Source organism: Corylus avellana, chromosome ca11 (assembly GCF_901000735.1).
Source record: "Corylus avellana chromosome ca11, CavTom2PMs-1.0".
Taxonomy (NCBI): domain Eukaryota; kingdom Viridiplantae; phylum Streptophyta; class Magnoliopsida; order Fagales; family Betulaceae; genus Corylus; species Corylus avellana.
The window spans coordinates 22230515-22249996 of NC_081551.1; the positions used below are offsets into that span (position 1 = coordinate 22230515).

Sequence of the window (19482 nt, forward strand, 5' to 3'; positions counted from 1 at the left end):
GGCGAGCTCGGAGGAGGAGAGATTGGAGTATCAGAGGGTGTGTGTGGGCACGGAGGATGGCGGGGTGATATCGTTGGATTGGCCGGCGAACTTGGACTTGGAGGAGGAGCGTGGACTGGACACCACCTTGCTGCTTGTGCCAGGGACCCCACGGGGTAGCATGGAGACGAACGTGAGGTCCTTTGTTTGTGAGGCGCTCAAGCGCGGTTGTTTTCCGGTGGTCATGAACCCCAGGGGGTGTGCCGGTTCGCCTCTCACCACGGCGCGGTAAGCGGCTCTGTCTTTGGTTTCTATTTGCTTGTTTTCACTTTTCGGTCCGATTGACAAATGATAGAATTGATTAGTGGTTATATATATATAGGAAGAACCATTGCAATTTCTGGTGTGGGTGGTGTCCTGTTTTAAGCACGAGCTTAAAGTCAGTGAAGGTTGAATAGAAACTAAAATGTGATTGTTCAAACAAATAATTTTCACTGTTCTCTATTGCATAGATTTCTTTGAGTAACTGGTTATCTTGAACTGGTTTGACGGGTTGGAATCATCCTGGTGAGAGTTCATGGATAGAATGATTTTAAAGGTAAAACCAATGGTCTTTGGATCTAATGCATCTTCTCATTCGCCCATAAACAGGGCACAAGGGGGCAGAGGTTCGTGGGTTCAATCCTTTATGCGTGAGCCAATGCTCTTCATTTGGATTGGACTTAGAATTTACCTTTTCTGTTTTCGTGGGTATGGGAGGAGACCTTGACTGACTTTGCATTCTAACAGCCTGTTTGGAATTGTGTTTGAGAAATAAAACTTTTAAGCCAAAAAGAGGTTTCGGGCAAAAGCTTCATTTTTAAGCTTTTGCCAAAAGTGCATTTTGACTTTTTGGACTTTTAAAATCGCTTTTAATTTTTTTACCAAATAAGTACTTTTTTCTTCAAATAGACTTTTTGAGTGTTAAAAGCACTTTTAGACTCTTCAAACGCAATCCTAAACAGGCCCTAAGTGTTTGTTGTCACGGTAAAGTTGAGGTTAATGCACAGGAGAACTGTCTAATCCAGGTTTTTTCTGAATGTTTCTGCCAAAAACAGCTGATAGTAGGACCTTCTTTACTATTTTATTTTATGTAGGTTATTTACAGCTGCTGACAGCGATGATATCTCCACAGCTATACAGTTCATCAATAAGGCAAGGCCGTGGACAACATTGATGGGTGTGGGCTGGGGATATGGAGCAAACATGTTGACAAAGTACTTGGCAGAAGCTGGAGAAAAAACACCGCTTACAGCTGCCACCTGCATAGACAATCCTTTTGACTTGGAGGAGGCCACAAGGTCCTCTCCTCATCACATGGCTAATGATCAGAATCTCACTGGTGGACTGATAGATATTCTGAGATATAACAAGGTTGATGATTGCTTTCAACCTTCTATCATTTTTGGTTCAAATGCCCCTCCATTCTAGAATGTTTTAACTTTGAAGAAAAAAAATTGATCGATTTGGTATGCTTCAAATTTGTGTCAGCCATATAGTGAATGTGATATATCTCTTCATTGTAGTAACTTATGCTTATGAATGACTACTTAATTTCTAGGAACTATTTCAAGGAAAAGCAAAAGGATTTGACGTGGAGAAGGCTCTTTTGGCAAAGTCTGTTCGTGATTTTGAAACAGCAATATCTATGGTATCATATGGGTTTGAGGCACTAGAAGATTTTTATTCTGAGTCTAGCACAAGAGATGTGGTTGGGAACGTGAAGATTCCTGTTCTCTTTATACAGGTCAAATTTATTTAATTTAAATCTAATTTGCTTTAATTTTTGTACGAGATTAGTCATTTCTTGTGTTTGCTTAATGTTTAAAAATCCTTCTGTAGATACTCTGCTTATTTCAACAAAAGAATTTCGTGGCTTTTTTGGGATTAAGATTTTAGGTGGAAAGAGATGATTTACCTAAAATTTACTTTGACGCTTTGCTAAGTTCTACCAAGTTTCACTTTAAAAATAAAAAGAGAAGAAAGATAATGAATATTTTATTCCAAGAAAATTTCTGGAAACTATTTGCTGCTGGAACAATAGGACCTATGAACTATCATTGTTGAACTTTCTTAGCAAATAAGGTTGCAATGTTCTTATTTTTTTGTTTGGAACAAGCTCATCACAGATACTTTTATTACTTAATATGAAATTATCAACCCCACCACGTCACTGGCAATAAAAAAGGTCTAACTAGTTGAAAATCCGTTAATTTATCAGAATGACGAAGGGATGGTGCCACTATTCTCTATTCCACGCAGTTTGATAGCAGAAAATCCATTTACAAGCCTGCTCCTGTGTTCTTGTATGCCATCTAGTGTTATTGGAAGTGGAAAATCTGTTACATCCTGGTGCCAGCATCTTACGATGGAGGTAATAGCCTTTTTAACTTTCTTGGGATCTTATCTAAAAGTAGGGCCCTCTTTTGTTGTATTGACAACATAAGTGTATGATATGGGTTCATCATTGAGTTTAATTTCCTTTCTTGTCTAACTTTGACTTTTTTGAATCACTTATGATTGTTCTTCTTGTTGATTGAGCCTTGTTCATCTGTAGATAAAATTTCATCTATGCAGAGTCCATGTCTTGCAAATGGGAAATTTTCAGATTTTATTATTATTCAATATCGAAGGAAGTGTATATTTCTTTCTTTCTTCTTTTTATTTTTTTTTATTTTTTAATAAAATGGGATTCTCCTGTAATTTGTTTTTTTTTTTTTTTTTTTCTTTTTTTCTCTTTCTAGAAGTTTCAGTTCCATAATGCAGGCCAGCTACATGATTTTGTTTCTTATGGAGCTCTGTCAAAATTTAAATGATTTTAACTGGTCTGTACATTATTGAATTTTCCATACCTGCCTTGCTGTACATTTGTAGGCTAAAATGTGCTTCATATATTTTTCACTATCTACTACTCTTAATATGATTCTCTCTGGTTGGCAATGCTAGTGCTCTGTCTTTTCCCCTAAAAGAAGCCCCAGTTGGAAAACTTGGTGGAATTAAACCTGCATTCTTGCAAGTGATGTTTTGATGTATGTTACATGCAGTGGCTTACAGCAGTGGAGCTGGGACTTCTGAAGGGTCGTCATCCTCTCCTGAAAGATGTGGATGTGACGATCAACCCTTCAGAAAGCTTGGCTCTTGTAGAAGGCAGAGCATCTGAGAAGAGTGATGAAGTTGACAAGCTCTGGGATCTCTCCCAGGCAAATGCTCTGAATGGATACACTGTAGATCCTATAAAGGATATGCTTGAAGATAGTGATACTGCTGCTGACATCTACTTAAGGTCCAGACGCAATTCACGAGGAAATTCTGACATTGAAGACAAAGGACTGCAAGAAGTGGAAAATGGTGCTGTGCAGCAGATTAGCCCTGTTGATGCAGAATTGGTTGAGGAGGAAGTTGGTTCGGAAGATAGCGAAAGAGGTCAAGTGCTACAGACAGCACAAGTGGTTATGAGTATGCTTGATATAACCATGCCTGGTACTCTAACAGAAGAGAAGAAAAAGAAGGTAATGCTTGGAATTGTCAGTTCTATGATATTTTCTTCATGATGCTACTTCCATTATCATACTAATGTCCAATATTGTAATTGCATCATCTTATGTTCTCTATCTATCTTCAGTGAGCATAGAAATGTTATAACTGGCAAAGTTGAGTCTAATATTCTGTCATTTGTCTTATCTAAAATTTTCTAGTGCCGTATTTGGGTGTTGCTTGTATGCTTCATATATACTTGAGTTGCACCTTTTTGTGCTTTCTATTAAGATTGATTTACTTATAAAAAAAAAAATTCTAGTGCGCTATTGACTCATATATTGCTTTATTGATTTATGACTTGGCTTACCTTTAGTTATTAATCTATGTAATCTGGATTAGTAGGATTTTGATTGTATTTTACATTGTTGTTGTAAATAGTTCTTTGCCCATTGTTCCGTGAAGAAATTTGTAGGCCTAACTCATCTCATAAAATTAGTTCAATAAAAGAGGCTCACTCCTTATAAACATGCCCAAGGTCTTATCCACAAGTAATGTGGGATTATTCATCAACACTCTCCCTCATGTACAGGCCAGTATTTTTCCTGGTCCTTGTCACGGGGTAAGTAGTGTGGACTACATTCATCATGTGGTAAGCTCTGATACCATGAAGAAATTTGTGGGCCTAACTCATCTCATATTTACAATCACATTGTTGCTTACCATAGTTTTGGATTTTTTTTATATTGATCTAGTAATTATATCCAGGTCTTGACTGCTGTGGATCAAGGAGAGACACTTAAGAAAGCTTTGGAAGATGCTGTGCCAGAAGATGTTCGTGAAAAGCTTACAGCTGCTGTAAGTGGAATTTTGCATACCCAAGGCACACACTTAAACTTTGATGGACTCCCTGATATTTCTCGGATCCCTGATGTTTCATCAGGATTAAGGGCAAAGATCCAAGAAAAAGTCACAGGAATATCAGGTGCAGAAGGTTTCGATAAAGATCATCATTCTTCAGACCATATAAAATCAGCAGATGAACTTGCAGATAGCTTGAATAACACTCAACCTGGCACAGACAAACCTACTGGAGAACTGGAATCAGATCTCTCTTCAGATAAATCACCAAATACTGTCAATTTGGGCCAGTCTCAATCAGCAAGCGGTGATGGAGTTGATATATCTGGTTCAGTCATGAAAGACACCAGTGAGTTGGGGAATAATGATGAGTATGTTGAGTTCTCTAAAGAAAAACCTGCTCCAGTTCTTGACTACAGTGAAAAGGAATCAGAAACAGGTGTTGAGCCGAATTTTCCCAGTCAGGCTGAGAACGCAGGTGGCACCAAGGAAGCAACAGTTAGTGAGCACAAAGACCTGGATGGTGGAATAGCTCAAACAGAGACAAAAGAGGAGAATAATAACCTGAAGACTGAAGATAAATCCGCAGATTCTTCAACTGACCAAAGTAATGTGGCATCAGCCAAGATAACAGAGGAAGTACCTACCGAGTCCTCCTCTGAGGCCCAATCATTGGAAGAGGAAGGTAATGATAATCAAAAGGGGGACAATAAAAGTATGCAGGCTGTTCAGGATCAAGCTAAGTCTGTTGTGTCTGATCCTAGTCCCCCCACCTTCAGTGTATCCCAAGCATTTGAGGCTTTAACAGGGGTGGATGATTCTACCCAAGTGGCTGTTAACAGTGTTTTTGGTGTAATAGAAAATATGATAACTCAGTTGGAGGAGGGTTGCGATGAGGAAAATGGATTCAAGGATAGGAACAACGTTGAGGACAAGAAAACTGATTCTGTGGATGAGAAACAAAGCATTATTGACCACAAGTTGGAAAAGAAAGGAGAAAATGAAGGTGAACAAAGCATGCAGTCTAATCACTGTGAAAATAGCATGCAGTCACAGCATGATCCAAGAACTGGAAGAGTAGAGGGGGAAACCATGCACGACCTCAATTCCTCTAATGGGAAAAGTATGGATAGATCTTGGGCTAGTAAGAACAATATCAATGCAAGTAAAGACAAAAATGAAAAGAAGGATCAATTAGTTGGTAGTAGATTACTTGCTGATAATCCAGAAAAGCTTAGACATGTAAAAAGTATTCCACTGTACATAACTGCAAATCAAAATGGGGCCTTTCCCAACGAGTTCTTACGTCAATATCTAATTTCAAAGAAGCATACTAAATCACTTGACTTGGATACAACAACTGCTTTATTGCTTGACTATTTTCCTGAAGAAGGTCAATGGAAGCTGTTGGAACAACCAGGAAATAGTGGAATCTCTACCAGTGATGTTGCAACTCATTATGTTGATGAGAGTCAAATTGAGGCTCACTTGCCTGCAAAATCAAATGATACAGACAACTTTATTGAACCCTCATATGTTATATTTGATACGGAAAAGCAACAGGAACCAGTTTCCGAATATGAAACAATGGACCATATGAATAGAAAAGTTGAAATCAGCAATGATAAATTAGAGCAATTGATGCACTTTGTGAAAAAAATTGTTATGGATTCCTTGAAGGTTGAAGTTGGTCGTAGGATTACTGCATCTAAGATGAAAGAAATGAAACCCAGGCTTGCTAGAGAATTGGAACTTGTGGCAAATGCTGTGTCATTGGCTGTTGGACATGACAAGGAGCATATTTGGTGTGTGGATGGTAAGAATGGCAGTATTCAATGTACTTCAGAAAAGCTTGGTACTCTTCATGGAGAGCATATTATTAGAGCCATTTCCTCTGCTGTTCAGGACACGAGTTACTTGAGAAGAGTGCTCCCAATTGGAGTTATTGTAGGCTCCAGCTTAGCTGCCTTAAGGAAATCTTTCAACGTAGTTACTGTAAATGGTAATAGTCAGAGAGAAGTTCTGACCCATGTTCAAACCAACAAGTCTAGGGAAAAGACTCATTCTAAGGTCAGTGTGGCAGAGACTGATCAAAATCCTTCTGATAAATCTGGTCACAGTACTAGTTTGGACAGTACATTGAGCAGAGAAAAGAAAACAGATGAATTGAAATATTTAAACAATAACACTGTCATGGTTGGTGCTGTTACAGCTGCCCTAGGGGCATCTGCTTTACTGGTGAAGCAGCAGGTAATAGTTTGTCCCTTTTTTTTAATGCTTTCATATTTTTCTTTTTTTTTTCTTAAACTTGTATGAAAATGTGGTTGAGTAAAGTGGATATCATGGCTAGAGGGATCTGAGGATTTATTTTTTAGATTTGCTTCAAATGCGTAGAAATTTAACTATGTTAAGCTTTTAGGGAAACTGATGATTTAATAGGGTATCAAAGCAAAGATTTTGAGTTCGAATCTGACTCTACAGTTTATCCCAATTCAGTTAAATATTCAACGTATTGGGCCCTCAATTGTTGAGAGGGGGGGGGGAGTTTTAGTCCACACATGAGGTAAATGTTAGAATATTTAATTAAATGATTAAATTCGTTATTTCCAATTAAGTTAAAATTGAGGGATAACTGATGATTTAATAAACTGTCCCTTCTCATTGAGAATAAAACGTCACTAATATTTGTTGTGATTGTTAAGTACTTGTTATATTCTCAAGACATGCATGAGCTGGTTTGATTTTCCGCTGCCCAGTAATTTTCTCTCTTTGAGATCTCCTTATATCCTTTTATTGAATAATCACACCGCCAAAGAGGAGATCCACTTTGCAATGAAAAAACCTTTCTCCCTGGTCTTCTCATTTATTGTGACTTCCTTTAAATATCTTCCTCACAAAAATATAAGCCTCTCAGTTGTTTGTTGATGATTTATTCTCTTCTTTTTTCTTTTTCTTTTTTTCTTTCTCTTTTTCATATTAAAATTCTGCTTGCGTTTGAAATTTAATCATCTGACTTTTTTCTTGGTATTTGTGCACTCTTCATACTTTTTGCTATGTATGAACACAAAGGTTTTTGACAAAGGCAATGAAACTGCTGAAATTTCATCAAAATCTTTCAAGGTGAAAGATAATCATCATCAGGGGCCTTACAAGCTTGAGGAGTCGGTATCTGAAAAGGACCAGAATAACATAGTTACAAGCCTTGCTGAGAAAGCCATGTCAGTTGCTGGTCCAGTAGTACCTATGAACGAAGATGGTGGAGTGGATCAAGCAAGGTCTTAGTAACACATATGTTCTATGTGTGGATTAAACTGTTGTTTTACTTTTACTAAATTAACTCTTTTCTTTCCCACACGAAATAGGCTGGTCGCAATGTTGGCAGACTTGGGTCAAAAAGGTGGCTTGTTGAAGCTAGTTGGCAAACTGGCTTTGCTATGGGGAGGTTTACGTGGTGCAATGAGTTTGACTGAGAAGCTTATCTTGTTTCTTCGTTTAGCTGAACGACCCTTCTTCCAGAGGTAATTTAAATTGATTGATGTCACAGTCTGCCATCCCTCCATTCTATCAAAGGATGTTGCTTGAGATAAACAAATGCATGTTGAACATTAGTAGTTTACCATCTTTGGGACTGTTATAATCTGTCTGTGATGATTTTATCCATCCATGTATTATGAATTCTGTCAATTTTGGTGGGGAGCCTGACAGAATTCATGTGTTGTGCAACTTGGCCATGCAAAATTGACTCTCACTGCTTTTATTTTTTCACCTGTGCTTAACTTCTCCTTCCACTGTGGTTGTGTATTGATCTGTTTTAAATAATTAAGTTTTACTGTTTTTTAAACAAAAGATAGGGTGCTAGGTGAAGCAGAGGTGAAAAGTAATCATGCGCCCAACTCTTAATGATTTGGTTAGGCACTGTTGCATGGAGTAAAATAGAACGGAACAATGGGTTGTTTTTTGGGAAACTTGAAAAGATACATGTATATGTCACTTGTTAGTGGCTGGGGCATAGCTTCTCCTGAAGTTACGGGGCTATGTTGTATGTATTATGCAGTTGTATTCAGGATTTGCAATACATGGCAAAGTGCAGGATGCAGCTAAAATAGATACCTCTACAAGAAGGAGTTAAGATATAAAAAGCAGTTAAACATTGTATTCAAATATTTAACTACAAACTAAATGAGTGCCTTCATAGTTTAAATTAAGGCCTTGTTGAGTCACAGTGCCTGAACCATACTAGAATTCTATTCCTTGACAAAGGCAAATAACAATCGTTGCTTCTTTTTTCCTTCACCTGTGAAGAGCAACTAAACAACTGGATCAATGTTAACTGCCTCTTTTTAAAGGTAAGCCATGTATGTGGTTGATGTTACATATACTAACACGATTTTGGTTGATGTTACATATAAATAGATTTCTTGGAGATGCAAAAGGATGAACTTATGTATATATCTATTATATGCTCCATAGATTGCAGTTTTGATTCTTAATCTCATTGGAATCTTTTCTTGGCTGTTTTGGTTCTTATGTTCATGTCAGTTTTCTATGAACTTTTATTTTTCTTTATTGATATATACATCTGTAGAATTTTGTATTTTCTGCTCGGTGTTTTTATTAACATGACAATCCTGCTTCTCCTTAGGATTCTTGGGTTTATTGGCATGGTTCTTGTTTTATGGTCACCGGTTGCTGTTCCATTGCTTCCTACACTGGTGCGCGGCTGGACGACAAATACTTCCTCTAGAATAGCTGAGCTTTTTTGCATTGGTGGCCTTTACACTGCTATTATGATCCTTGTTATGTTATGGGGGAGAAAAATACGTGGGTATGAAGATGCACTTGAGCAATATGGGCTGGACTTGACATCATCACAAAAGGTGTGCTTTCGAGCTAAATCTGTCAGGCGAAATCTAGATGCAGAGACAGTAGGGTCATTAGCTTGTTATATTGAAGAGTGTATGTGTGGTACATATTTAGACTTGTTTTTCTGTCAAAATGACGGCAGTTCTGAGCTGTCTCAGCAGCTCTGGACAGACCTAGTTATGATAGGGAGAAAATGTTGTAAGGATCTAGGATACACAATTGACTGAATAGTAGGCCTCAGACAGGGAGTATTATCAACCTCAAGTTTCTTATATTTGATTACTCTCTCTCTCTCTCTCACACACATGCAAAAGCACATGCAACCACGCAATCCTTTTAGCAGCTTGAATCCTGCACCCATTATTTTTTATTATGTATAATTCATTCCTCTATAAATGCACTTGCCCTCATCTTTCTTTCATTCAATATCCTGTTAAATTCTGTGTTCTTTTGAGGGGGGTAAACATTCTCTGGTCTTGTGTGTCTTGGCCAAAATGTGCTAATATTGAGCTCCCGCTTGCAGATCCAAAACTTTTTGAAGGGCCTGATTGGAGGAGTCATGCTTGTTTTATCAATAAATTCTGTCAATGCATTACTTGGTTGTGTGAATCTCTCTTGGCCTACTACTCCATCTCCTTTAGATGCCTTAACACGGTTGAAAGTATATGGGCAAATGCTTATGCTAGCTGGTCAAGGAATTGTAACAGCCACCAGTGTTGCGCTTGTGGAAGAACTGCTTTTCAGATCATGGTTGCCTAAGGAAATTGAAGTGGATCTGGGATATTATCGAGGAATTATTATCTCAGGGCTTGCATTTTCGTTATTACAGAGGTATATTATTGATTTGCTGAGTTACATATTGCTTGCCTCTGTGTGCGTGTCTGTGATCAGTTTCCGACTAACCACCACATTTGGCTAGCATTCAGTTCTAAGGTTCCAACCAGATCGTTCAAAGCATGTCCCCTATAATTTCCTTCTCTTAATTGTTACATTTTTCCTTATATCTGGATATTAGTGAAATACTTTTCTGGAGTTTATGCTTCTATTGTTCCCTAACAGGCATAACATGCAGTCAAAATATAATACTCCTTTCTTTGGATGGGATTTCAGGTCTCCACAGGCTATACCTGGGCTGTGGCTTTTATCTTTGGGTTTGGCAGGTGCACAGCAAAGAAGTGAAGGAAGTCTCGCCATTCCAATTGGGTTGCGTGCCGGGATAATGGCTTCAAGTTTTGTTTTACAGAAGGGTGGATTTTTAACCTACAAGCCCAAATTTCCTCTTTGGGTAACTGGGACAAACCCTTTCCAACCATTTAGTGGGGCGGTTGGTTTTTCATTTGCTTTAGTGTTGGCAATATTTCTCTATCCAAGACAACCTCTGCGAAGTAAGAATCTGAAAAGAACCGTTCAGAAATAAGGGATAAGTTTGTTGGCAAAGATTGTTATGTTGCACTTATGTAGATGCCTTTGTGAGCTGTGGTCGTGTAAGGAAAAAGAAAGACCAACAGAGATGGGAAGATACGTGAAGAAATTGAAAGTACAATGCTCTGTTCTCCCGGTGTGGTTTCCAATGCTATATGCACAAAGGCTTCGAGTACAGTTGGTAAATCCCGAAACTGAAAAGCGATGTATACTTGTATAGAAGGTTTTTGTCTCGTGTAGTTTTGGTCATTCCCATACCCATTCTTTTTGGATAGAGAGTTTTAACAATTTTGATATTCAGATTGCTAGCAATTTTGCCAGTTCATGTAAGAGTTTTTATGGGACTTACCTGTCCAAGCAAGTTTTAGACAGCTAGGCTGCCTACCGAGGCAAGTGGGCTCCGTAAAAGCTCTTGCAGCAACTTGCTGTGGATCCGAATTTCTCTCTCCAATATACCTTGAATTGTACAGTGTATGGAACAGATAAGAACACAGATGCTGAGATTGTCACGTACAGATCGGAATTCCTAAAGTCAAATGTAAGATGACTTTTGTTCTTGGATGTTCGGAATTTTTTCTGTAAATATATGTGGTTTGAGTTGTCTACCAGATGTGCTTCACTAACTTTCAGTCATGCTGCATCCAGGTATTATACACCTACTAGCTAAAAAAAAAAAAAAAAGTAACATTACCACAAACTATGCAATGGATTAGATAGAATGAGGTTGTTTCCATTTGTACACATGATGAATGATCTTCTTGTTAACGACGGCAGCAATTTTTAGATGCTCCTCAACCCAGATATTCAGAAAATTTTCGGGTGTTCTTTTACTCAAATATTTTTGATAATCTGGCTCGTTTTAAAAGCACATGAATTGATGAGCGTTGATGAGTTGTGGATCACAGCCCGTCTGTTAGCCTGGTGACATTGATTGTATTGTGCTCACCTCCATCTTATTGAGATGTCTCTGTTAACCCAAGTGAATTATTACAAGAATTGGACAAAGGATCGGGATCTCATGGAATTCCCGAGGCAGGTAATGATATCGAAAGTCTCATTCAGTTTCTATGGTGATTTAATAATTGAGGTGGGGGAGTTCATGATAAAACTGAAGCGGCCATGGTAAAAGAAGCAACAGAATTGGACAGCAAAGAGGGAAAAGAATGAAGAAATGAAAAGGAATAAGAAGTAGAAGATAGAGAAGAAGAGAGGCATGATGCATTGCGTGAGTGAGCAGATATAGAGGATAGAAGCAGTGGTCTTCAAGCAACCGATTAAAACCCTAATGCAAGCCTCAACCGCATAAAAAGTAGAATGGAGTATGTGAATAAAAATGGAAACAAAAATCTTATCATTTTCTTGCCTTAATTGTGTCATAGCAGAAAATTTGCAAACAAGGTCACAAGGCTTTCTTTTTCTTTTCTAGACAGTTAGCACAAGGCTTTCTTATATGCTGGGGGCCTAGGATTGAGAACCATACGAGATGGTGCAACAACCCTAAGACCATTCTCTTGAAAACTAATCCAACTATTATAAGTTCAGAAATTAACCAATGCCTTTGCAATAGAAAAGCCCATTTTTGTGAAACACGCATCGCATGAACAAAGCCATATTTGAAGGGATCAAAGCTCCGTAACTCATGGTTGGAAGGATGAGAGAATGACACATATGGCATTGTTTAATTCCCATCACAAGAAAATTGAAAATGAACTAAAAACAACAAAATAGGCAGTCAAACAAAGTCACCACTCAGAATTGAATTGATATTTGATGGGCTAAACAACCCATGTTCAAATACATCCAACAAGCATCAAGAAAAAAGAAGAAAATAAAAGGCCTTGCCCCAGAGCCCAGTGCTTCCTCAAAAATAAGGGACATTATTCCTCAAAACCCAGAAGAAAAAAGAAAAAAGAAAAAAAGAAAAAAAAACTTCACTAGTGCCAGCCCAGTGCTTCCTCCTTTATTAGCATCTTCGAATTTTCTTTACTCGACAGCAAGAGGAACAGACTCAGCCTGAAATGTTACAAGAAAATGAATCATAACTAGAACAAAGTATATCATATACCCAAGCATGACATGGTAGCCCCAAAACACAAGGTGTAGGAATTATTCAAACTAGATAAAAACTTACCAGCTTACGGTACTTGAGAGCATAGAACATCTCAAGATAACGGCGGCTCTCAAGGCGATCAAGGTTAGACACATGCTTCCAGAAGCCGTACACCCCAGTCAGGGTCAACAACCTCTCAGAATAAATCTTCCATGTGTACCTATGCAACCATAAAAAGAACAGAAAATTGAATATAAACAGTATCAATAAAGATATAAAAGTGATGAGGAAAGACAGTTCACTTACTTCTCAAGGATTCGGTTCAAACCTCCCAGAGAGATTTTGTCCCAGTGAGAAGGGTCAGCCTTAGTCTTCTCAAAGAAATCAACAAGGAGCTCGGCAGCTTGATCACCATGGTATGGATCAATATGGAAGCCAGATTTACCGTGTACGATGATCTCAGCTGGGCCACCATTACAAGTAGCAAATGTTGGCAATCCACAAGTCATGGACTCAACAACTGTCAAGCCAAAAGCTTCATATACAGCAGGCTGCACAAAGGCTCCTTTTGTGTCCGCAATGTACCGATATAGTTCACCGTTCCTCACTCGGTTCATCTGGGATGAAATCCATCTAAACTGGCCATTCAACTTGTAGGTTTCAATAAGTTCATGCATTTTCTTCATCTCAGCTTTCTCCTCATTGTCCTTAGACTCCTTTCTCCGATCCCCAGCAACAACAACAAGGTTAACCAACTCACGAAGACGAGCATTCTTACCATACCACTCAACAAGACCAGTGATGTTCTTCACACGATCGAGCCTCGCCATTGTGAATATGATGGGCTTGTTCCGGTCTTTCAAGACACACCTGTTAGACAGCAGTAGATGAATAACAATTTGTACAACTAGACATAGGAATTGGAAATATAAGTAGTGGAAAATCAGATGGAGACTCACAAGTGTTCTTCATTCTCCACAGAGGAGTAAAGGAGCTCTTCTATTTCAGCGTGGAAGGATGTCAACCTCTTTTCCTTCTCAGTGTAAGGAAAGTAAATACTCATATCTGCTCCAGGTGAAACAATGTTGAACTTGGGATCAAAGACATCAATTCCATGTACAACACGATAGAGTCCCGGCATGGTGAAAGCAGTGTGACTCTCGTACTGACCAACAGTGTCTTTGCTGAAACCACAGAAGAGAAACAATATTAGGGCCTCGAGAGAATAGCAATTTCTGATTAAAAGTGGATTCTATAATGTAAGAGGGACATATCACCTTCCAGCAATTTCTTGGAAAGTACTGGTGATAATGAAATCGGTATGATTCATGGCTATAAGATCAGCAGTAAACTGGCAAGAGAAGTGATACTTCTCCTCCAAATTTTTCCAGTAAATGTCAGATTCAGGATACTTTGTCTTCTCCAGGGCATGGGCTATGGTGCACTGCAAAGGACAGTAATACATGAAAATTATTCAGTAGTTTAGGATGCAAAAGTCATTGACCAAATGCAGCAAGAATCGCAAGAGATAAAAAGAATATCTTTTGACAAACCTGTGTAACCCCAAATTTATGTGCTAACAATGAGGCAACAATGTTCCCATCACTGTAATTTCCAATTATCAAATCTGGCTTCCCTTGAAACTCTTTAGTAAGTTCATGTGCAACATCCTAATAAAAATAAATTGTTCAATTTTAGAATCACATAGCACAATAAGGGCAGAAGAAATTTTACACTGGAAAATTCAAGAAGCACAATAATGAGCAAAAGAACAACTCTAAATCTAAAGTTTACCTCGGTGTAGGTCTCAAGATATGGCCAAACTTCAAATCTTGAGATCCATTTGCGGACAATCCCCTTCTCTGTTCTAAAGGGAACACGAAGAATATCTGCATGTTCTGTCCCAAATACTTTCTCAAGACGCTGACCACATGTGGTTCCAGTTGCATCAGGGAGGAGTCGTGTGACCTGGAAATGGAAATAAATTCAAGCATCAAATCAAGGGAAAAGGACACAAAATAACATGAATGTATGAGCTAAAAGTATTCCACCAAAACATAAGCAAAGCTTACAATGAGGATACGAGGAGTAATATCCAAGCCTTGTTGCTTGATACGAAGAAGCATCTCACTCTCCAAGGCCCTAACTTGATCCAAGATATAGACAACCTGAATGAGAAACCAAGTAGTTAGTGAACCTAAATTGACACAAAACTACTAATTTGAACATCATGGATCAGGATTCTTCGCTAACCTGTCCACCAGTATCAGGATATCCCAAGACATTATCCTGTGCAAAATACCCATGGGGAGACATAATTACAACATTAAAGACCATAGGGATTTTGCCAAGAAATTTCTCAAGGGTGCAAGGATCAGGAGCCTCAAGAAGATCCAAAAGAAGTTGGATCATTTCAAGTACGCGCTCAGCAGTGTCACCCCACCCTCTCTCCAAACCAATCTCCTGGAACTTGTGCTCAAACTCAGCATATGGTGTTTCAGGGGCCAGTGTAGACAGGTACTCCTCTGCCTTCCTAAGAACATATTGGAGAGCATTTACGTTTTGAATCCTGTCGTTGACCATCATATTCTGCAGAAGAATACCAAACAATTTTGTAAGATACTTGTGAAGTCATTAAAAGAGAGAAAAAAAGAAAATGTTCACGGACAGACCTTCCCCTTGTAGCAGTGAACTCTGAGAAATTCAAGCAGAGGGTGCATGCTCTCCTTGTCATGGAAGAGCTTTGCAGAAAGGTGACGGTTAAGGAACTCCACGCCATTCCCAATGGACTTTGAAAGAGTTGGGCGGGGAAAAGATGCAGTGAAGGGTTCAAAATCCAACTCAAGCACAAAGTTCCCGTTGGTGCTGCATCGAGATGAATATCACGGTTAAATATAGCAAATCTAAAAGCAATTTAGTAAAACCCAACAACAAAACAAAAAGTCACCTTCCATCAACGAGTTCCTCTTTGAAGTGCAAGTACTCGGGCACACGCAGCTCTTCAACCACAAGAGCGTGGACATTCACCCTGATGTATTCCCAAACACCAGGCCTTGGACGAACCGCCAAGGCAACCCATGGAGGTAGAACAATGGCTTCCTATGTCACCCCAAAAAAAAAAAATAAATAAATAAATAAAAAACTAATTCACAGCCATAAAGCCTTTAAAAAGAATAGAAATCTAAAAAAAGAATGTGATCTATATTTACCTGAGTGGATCTAAGAACTTCACCGAAGGCCCCTTCAAGAAGCTTTTTACTGGTGGCCTCAGGGATTGCTTCCACCTCAGCAATAAGCTGATGGTGCTGCAGAATACCTTTTCCCTTGCCCTCGATCCTACAATACCATCAACACCCACATGTTACTATTTAAGCATCGACACCCACAAAAAACCACTTGTTCCCCAAAAATCATCAATATTTGAAGCGAACATTAAACAAAATAAGGCTGCATGTCTTTTTGTCTCTCTGGGTTTCTCTAACTTTTAGCACCCATTTTTGAGATACCAACAAAAAAGAATCAAATGCACAAGACTTAGATGAGTCACCTTGACAGTAGTGCGACAATTTCGTTGCGGTTAGCAGCCAGAGTCTCATCCAAGCGCTCACGGAGGCTGTGGACGCGGGTCAGAACAGTTTCCGCCATGCCTAACTTCTCAAAAAACCTTGAACCAGTACACACGCAAAGAAACAACTGTCAAGCAACAGATCCAATTTTATCCATACAGAAAACAAACTTATAAGAAAATGGATAAACACCAAAAAAGTCAAACGATCTGAACATAGGTAGATTTAATACTATTCTAGAAGGAAGGCTGCTTAAATTTCTAAACCTACCCCAAACCCCACCAACCCACATAGAAAAATATTTAACTCGGATTTATGGTTCAACAAAGATTTCTGTCTTAACCAGTGCACAGAATGACTGCATGTGCGTGTGATCCAGTGCCCTTGGGCGGCATAATCCCTCCATTAAATAATTTATATACCACGAGTGGTAGCCAGTTAATAAAGTACAGATCCACTGCTAAAATTAGTCTTTATGCGAATAAAATGAGCGGTTCAAAGCACAGAAAAATTTCTGACATGAACAAAAAGGAAATCAAGCAGAAACTTCTGCCTTGAATGAAAGTTTTGACCCGTAAGACATTTTGAATAAGCATTTTTCTCTCAAAAAAAAAGGCTAATAATAATAGTCGTTGAAAAAGAGAAGCAAGAAAAACTATCATAGAAAAAAAGAAAGGAAAAAAAGAACCAGGACGTACGGTACCTAGAGAAACGCAAAAATGAGAAACGGAGAGGAGAAAATGAAAGAGTGGTGAATGAAACAATGGTGGTGGCTATGGGATTTATAGCCGACGCGAAACCGCAAGGGTAAGTGGCCAAGACAATCAAGGTAAGAGAATCACCGTAAAATCTCTTTCTTTTGTCTCTAAGTATTGTCTCTAAAGTCGTAAGATATTCATCCAGAGAGATTCGCGGGGACAAGGGTACTTGGGTCAAAATGCATCCCAGTTTCACCGTATTTACTTTTCTTTGCCTTATGTCTTTTCTCAAGTCTTGGGAGTTAGGAGAGAATACAGGGGCACTCTTGTAAATGTGCCACTGTATTTTTACCGCAAAATGAATATCTCCTTGTCTTTCTTTCCGAAATTGAGCAAGAGATTTACGGGCAAAATGGTGGGTAGTTTGGTAAATGCATCAAAGGATTTGCGTATAAAATATTGGAAATTAGGGGAGCGTTATTGGAAGAGAGTGGGGATCAAGAAATTGACATAGACGGACCTTGATCCCCAAGCAAGAAAACCCAACACTCCCAAGAGAAAAAAGATTCTGTTTCAATCGATGGGCCTCTGTATATATCTTTGGAAACAATTGATGGCGGTGAATGGGTGAAGGGAGAGAAGGCACCAAGAAGCTGAAAGGCAAATGTGGGGCCTGCCCTCTGTCTCATAGGCTGGTGCTGGTGCTGGTGATGATCACAACCTAGACTTTTGCAGTAGCTGGGTGTGAAAAAGATGACCCAATATTAATTTACTCTCCCTACATTTCACTTTCTACATCGTAACAATAATACATGTTGTTTAAGCAATATATGGATCAGACAATTGCAGTAATAAAGATTCGAAGCATCGATTCCTTTACCTAGAAATCAACAATGCCAAAAGAATATGCGACGAACTTGAGGAGGAGGAAAAAAAAAAAACAAACAAACAAAATGAACGCAGATCTTCCAAACACACGAAACGCAAGAATGCCAAGAATGAAAGAAATGCACAGATAGGTTTTTGGATGAGAAAGCTGTGAGGCCTAGACACCCTTATATACTAAAAGAGGAGGGAGCTCATACTTCTTCTCCACCTTCCTTTCGGCCATTAATGGGCCTTGCATTTGAATATAGCATAGTGTCTCTGTTTCCGTGAAAAAAAATAATTAAAAAAGTCATTATTACCGCCACACCTTCCTGTGGTTTCATTGTTGCTTTCGCAAAACCGCTTTTCGCCATCACAATTTTCCCTATGGCTATGGGCCCTTTTTAAAAAATTTTTACTCAGTCCCTTGTCCGCTTCCTTCTCCCTTCTTGATTGTTTTAATGAATATAAATATGTTCGTTCTATCAAAGCCTTCATCATATGTAATACAAGTTGTAATATTTAATTAGGTGACCATGAGTTTTTAAAGGTGCGCCTGGTTTTTCAATGCTTATTCCTGTTGTCTTTTTTTTTGTAAGAATTCCTGTTGTCTTTGACTCGACGATGGTTTTGCTTCTTTTGGTTTTTCTTGTCCTTTTTCCTTTGGAAGGTGTCCATGGGTTTTGGCGCGGACTGTTTGTATCCCAAAAATCTCCCCCATGTGAGGGCCAGCCAAGTCACTGTTTACGAGGATGTGTCGGTCATTTCATAATTAGATATAAAGAGTTTAATTCGGATAATTGAAAAGATAAAAAATAAATGACAGTGCTTTCTGAGCGAAAGTCACTGCGCACCGGTCGCAGTACGTACGGGTGCTGGGTCATGATGTCGGGACAGTGAAACAACACATTTTTTTAAGATCTCATGTGATGCTGACGTGGTATCTACCGATTGGATGACTGGCAAAGCTGAGGTAACTGGGAGAGACCAGAGTTCGTGAGAGTAGGAGAATAGGATTTAGATAAGTAGATACCGTCGATATGGTCCCAGTCGTACACGTTGGTTTTGGGCCCCCGGAAAACTAATGTTAGGCACAGCGAAGTCGTCGGAGTAATGGGCTTGGTTGTTGATGTCTGATGTGGCAAATAGCACCGACATTTTTTCATACTAATAAACTCTTTTCTGTTTGGATAAGGTTCTATCCGAATTTTATTATAATTTTATTTTTTTAATGCACTTTATGTAAGAAGTTTTTTTTAAAAAAATAAAATAAAATAAAATTTTTCTTTAACTTTGTGATTTGGGCATTGTTTATGATTGTGCTTTTTAAAACTTATGATTTAAAAATATAAAAAAAATATGTATTTTTATATCACAAGCAAATAGGTATTTTAACTACTCCCTTAAATTAGTTTTCAAAAATTACATTTTAACATTACAAACTCAAACAGACTCTTAGAAACGCATAAAAACTAAATAAAAAATAATAATAAAAAAAACAAAAAAAAAACTTTGTCATATTCTTTTGGAGGTTGTTTTAAGGAAAGAAAATGGAGGTGATCCATTGATTAGCATTGTAATATTTTCCTTGGTCCAATGTGGGAGAGCAGCTTCTTCAAAATCTGTTGGCTGCAGTGAATATCAATTGTCGTTTTAGGACATA

The 19482-nt window shown here is 38.5% G+C and overlaps 2 protein-coding genes across 4 annotated transcripts; one reads left to right on the forward strand and one right to left on the reverse strand.

Annotated features, from left to right (window-relative positions):
- The first annotated feature begins 16 nt into the window (after positions 1-16).
- Positions 17-11246, forward strand: LOC132165366 (uncharacterized). 2 transcript variants are annotated; one of them, XM_059575894.1, is made up of 11 exons: positions 17-267; positions 1116-1392; positions 1580-1765; positions 2240-2392; positions 3063-3527; positions 4261-6603; positions 7423-7628; positions 7716-7871; positions 8996-9230; positions 9740-10047; positions 10327-11246. In XM_059575894.1, exons 1-11 carry the CDS (start codon positions 161-163, stop codon positions 10631-10633), a joined length of 4743 nt encoding a protein of 1580 aa, XP_059431877.1. In that variant the 5' UTR covers positions 17-160; the 3' UTR covers positions 10634-11246. The 2 variants fall into 2 exon arrangements, with proteins under 2 accessions (XP_059431877.1, XP_059431878.1); XM_059575895.1 differs by having other exon boundaries at positions 197-267; positions 1154-1392.
- Positions 11247-12363: 1117 nt separating this feature from the next.
- On the reverse strand, positions 12364-17969 carry LOC132164910 (sucrose synthase). 2 transcript variants are annotated; one of them, XM_059575425.1, is made up of 14 exons: positions 17833-17969; positions 16236-16352; positions 15898-16024; positions 15636-15787; positions 15361-15553; positions 14942-15277; positions 14761-14856; positions 14483-14656; positions 14242-14358; positions 13966-14132; positions 13648-13872; positions 12995-13558; positions 12770-12908; positions 12364-12651 (listed from the first exon to the last, which is right to left on the reverse strand). In XM_059575425.1, exons 2-14 carry the CDS (start codon positions 16331-16333, stop codon positions 12622-12624), a joined length of 2418 nt encoding a protein of 805 aa, XP_059431408.1. In that variant the 5' UTR covers positions 16334-16352; positions 17833-17969; the 3' UTR covers positions 12364-12621. The 2 variants fall into 2 exon arrangements, with proteins under 2 accessions (XP_059431408.1, XP_059431409.1); XM_059575426.1 differs by lacking the exon at positions 17833-17969 and adding an exon at positions 16958-17064.
- Positions 17970-19482: the final 1513 nt, after the last annotated feature.

Coding starts and splice junctions, on each gene's coding strand:
- LOC132165366 (XM_059575894.1), top strand. CDS start 161: ATGGAGACGAACGTGAGGTCCTTTGTTTGTGAGGCGCTCAAGCGCGGT. Junction 7,629..7,715: donor GGTGGAGTGGATCAAGCAAG/GTCTTAGTAACA, acceptor CACACGAAATAG/GCTGGTCGCAATGTTGGCAG. Junction 7,872..8,995: donor GAACGACCCTTCTTCCAGAG/GTAATTTAAATT, acceptor GCTTCTCCTTAG/GATTCTTGGGTTTATTGGCA.
- LOC132164910 (XM_059575425.1), bottom strand. CDS start 16,333: ATGGCGGAAACTGTTCTGACCCGCGTCCACAGCCTCCGTGAGCGCTTG. Junction 15,788..15,897: donor AAGTTCTTAGATCCACTCAG/GTAAATATAGAT, acceptor GGGGTGACATAG/GAAGCCATTGTTCTACCTCC. Junction 12,909..12,994: donor TTGAACCGAATCCTTGAGAA/GTAAGTGAACTG, acceptor ATGGTTGCATAG/GTACACATGGAAGATTTATT.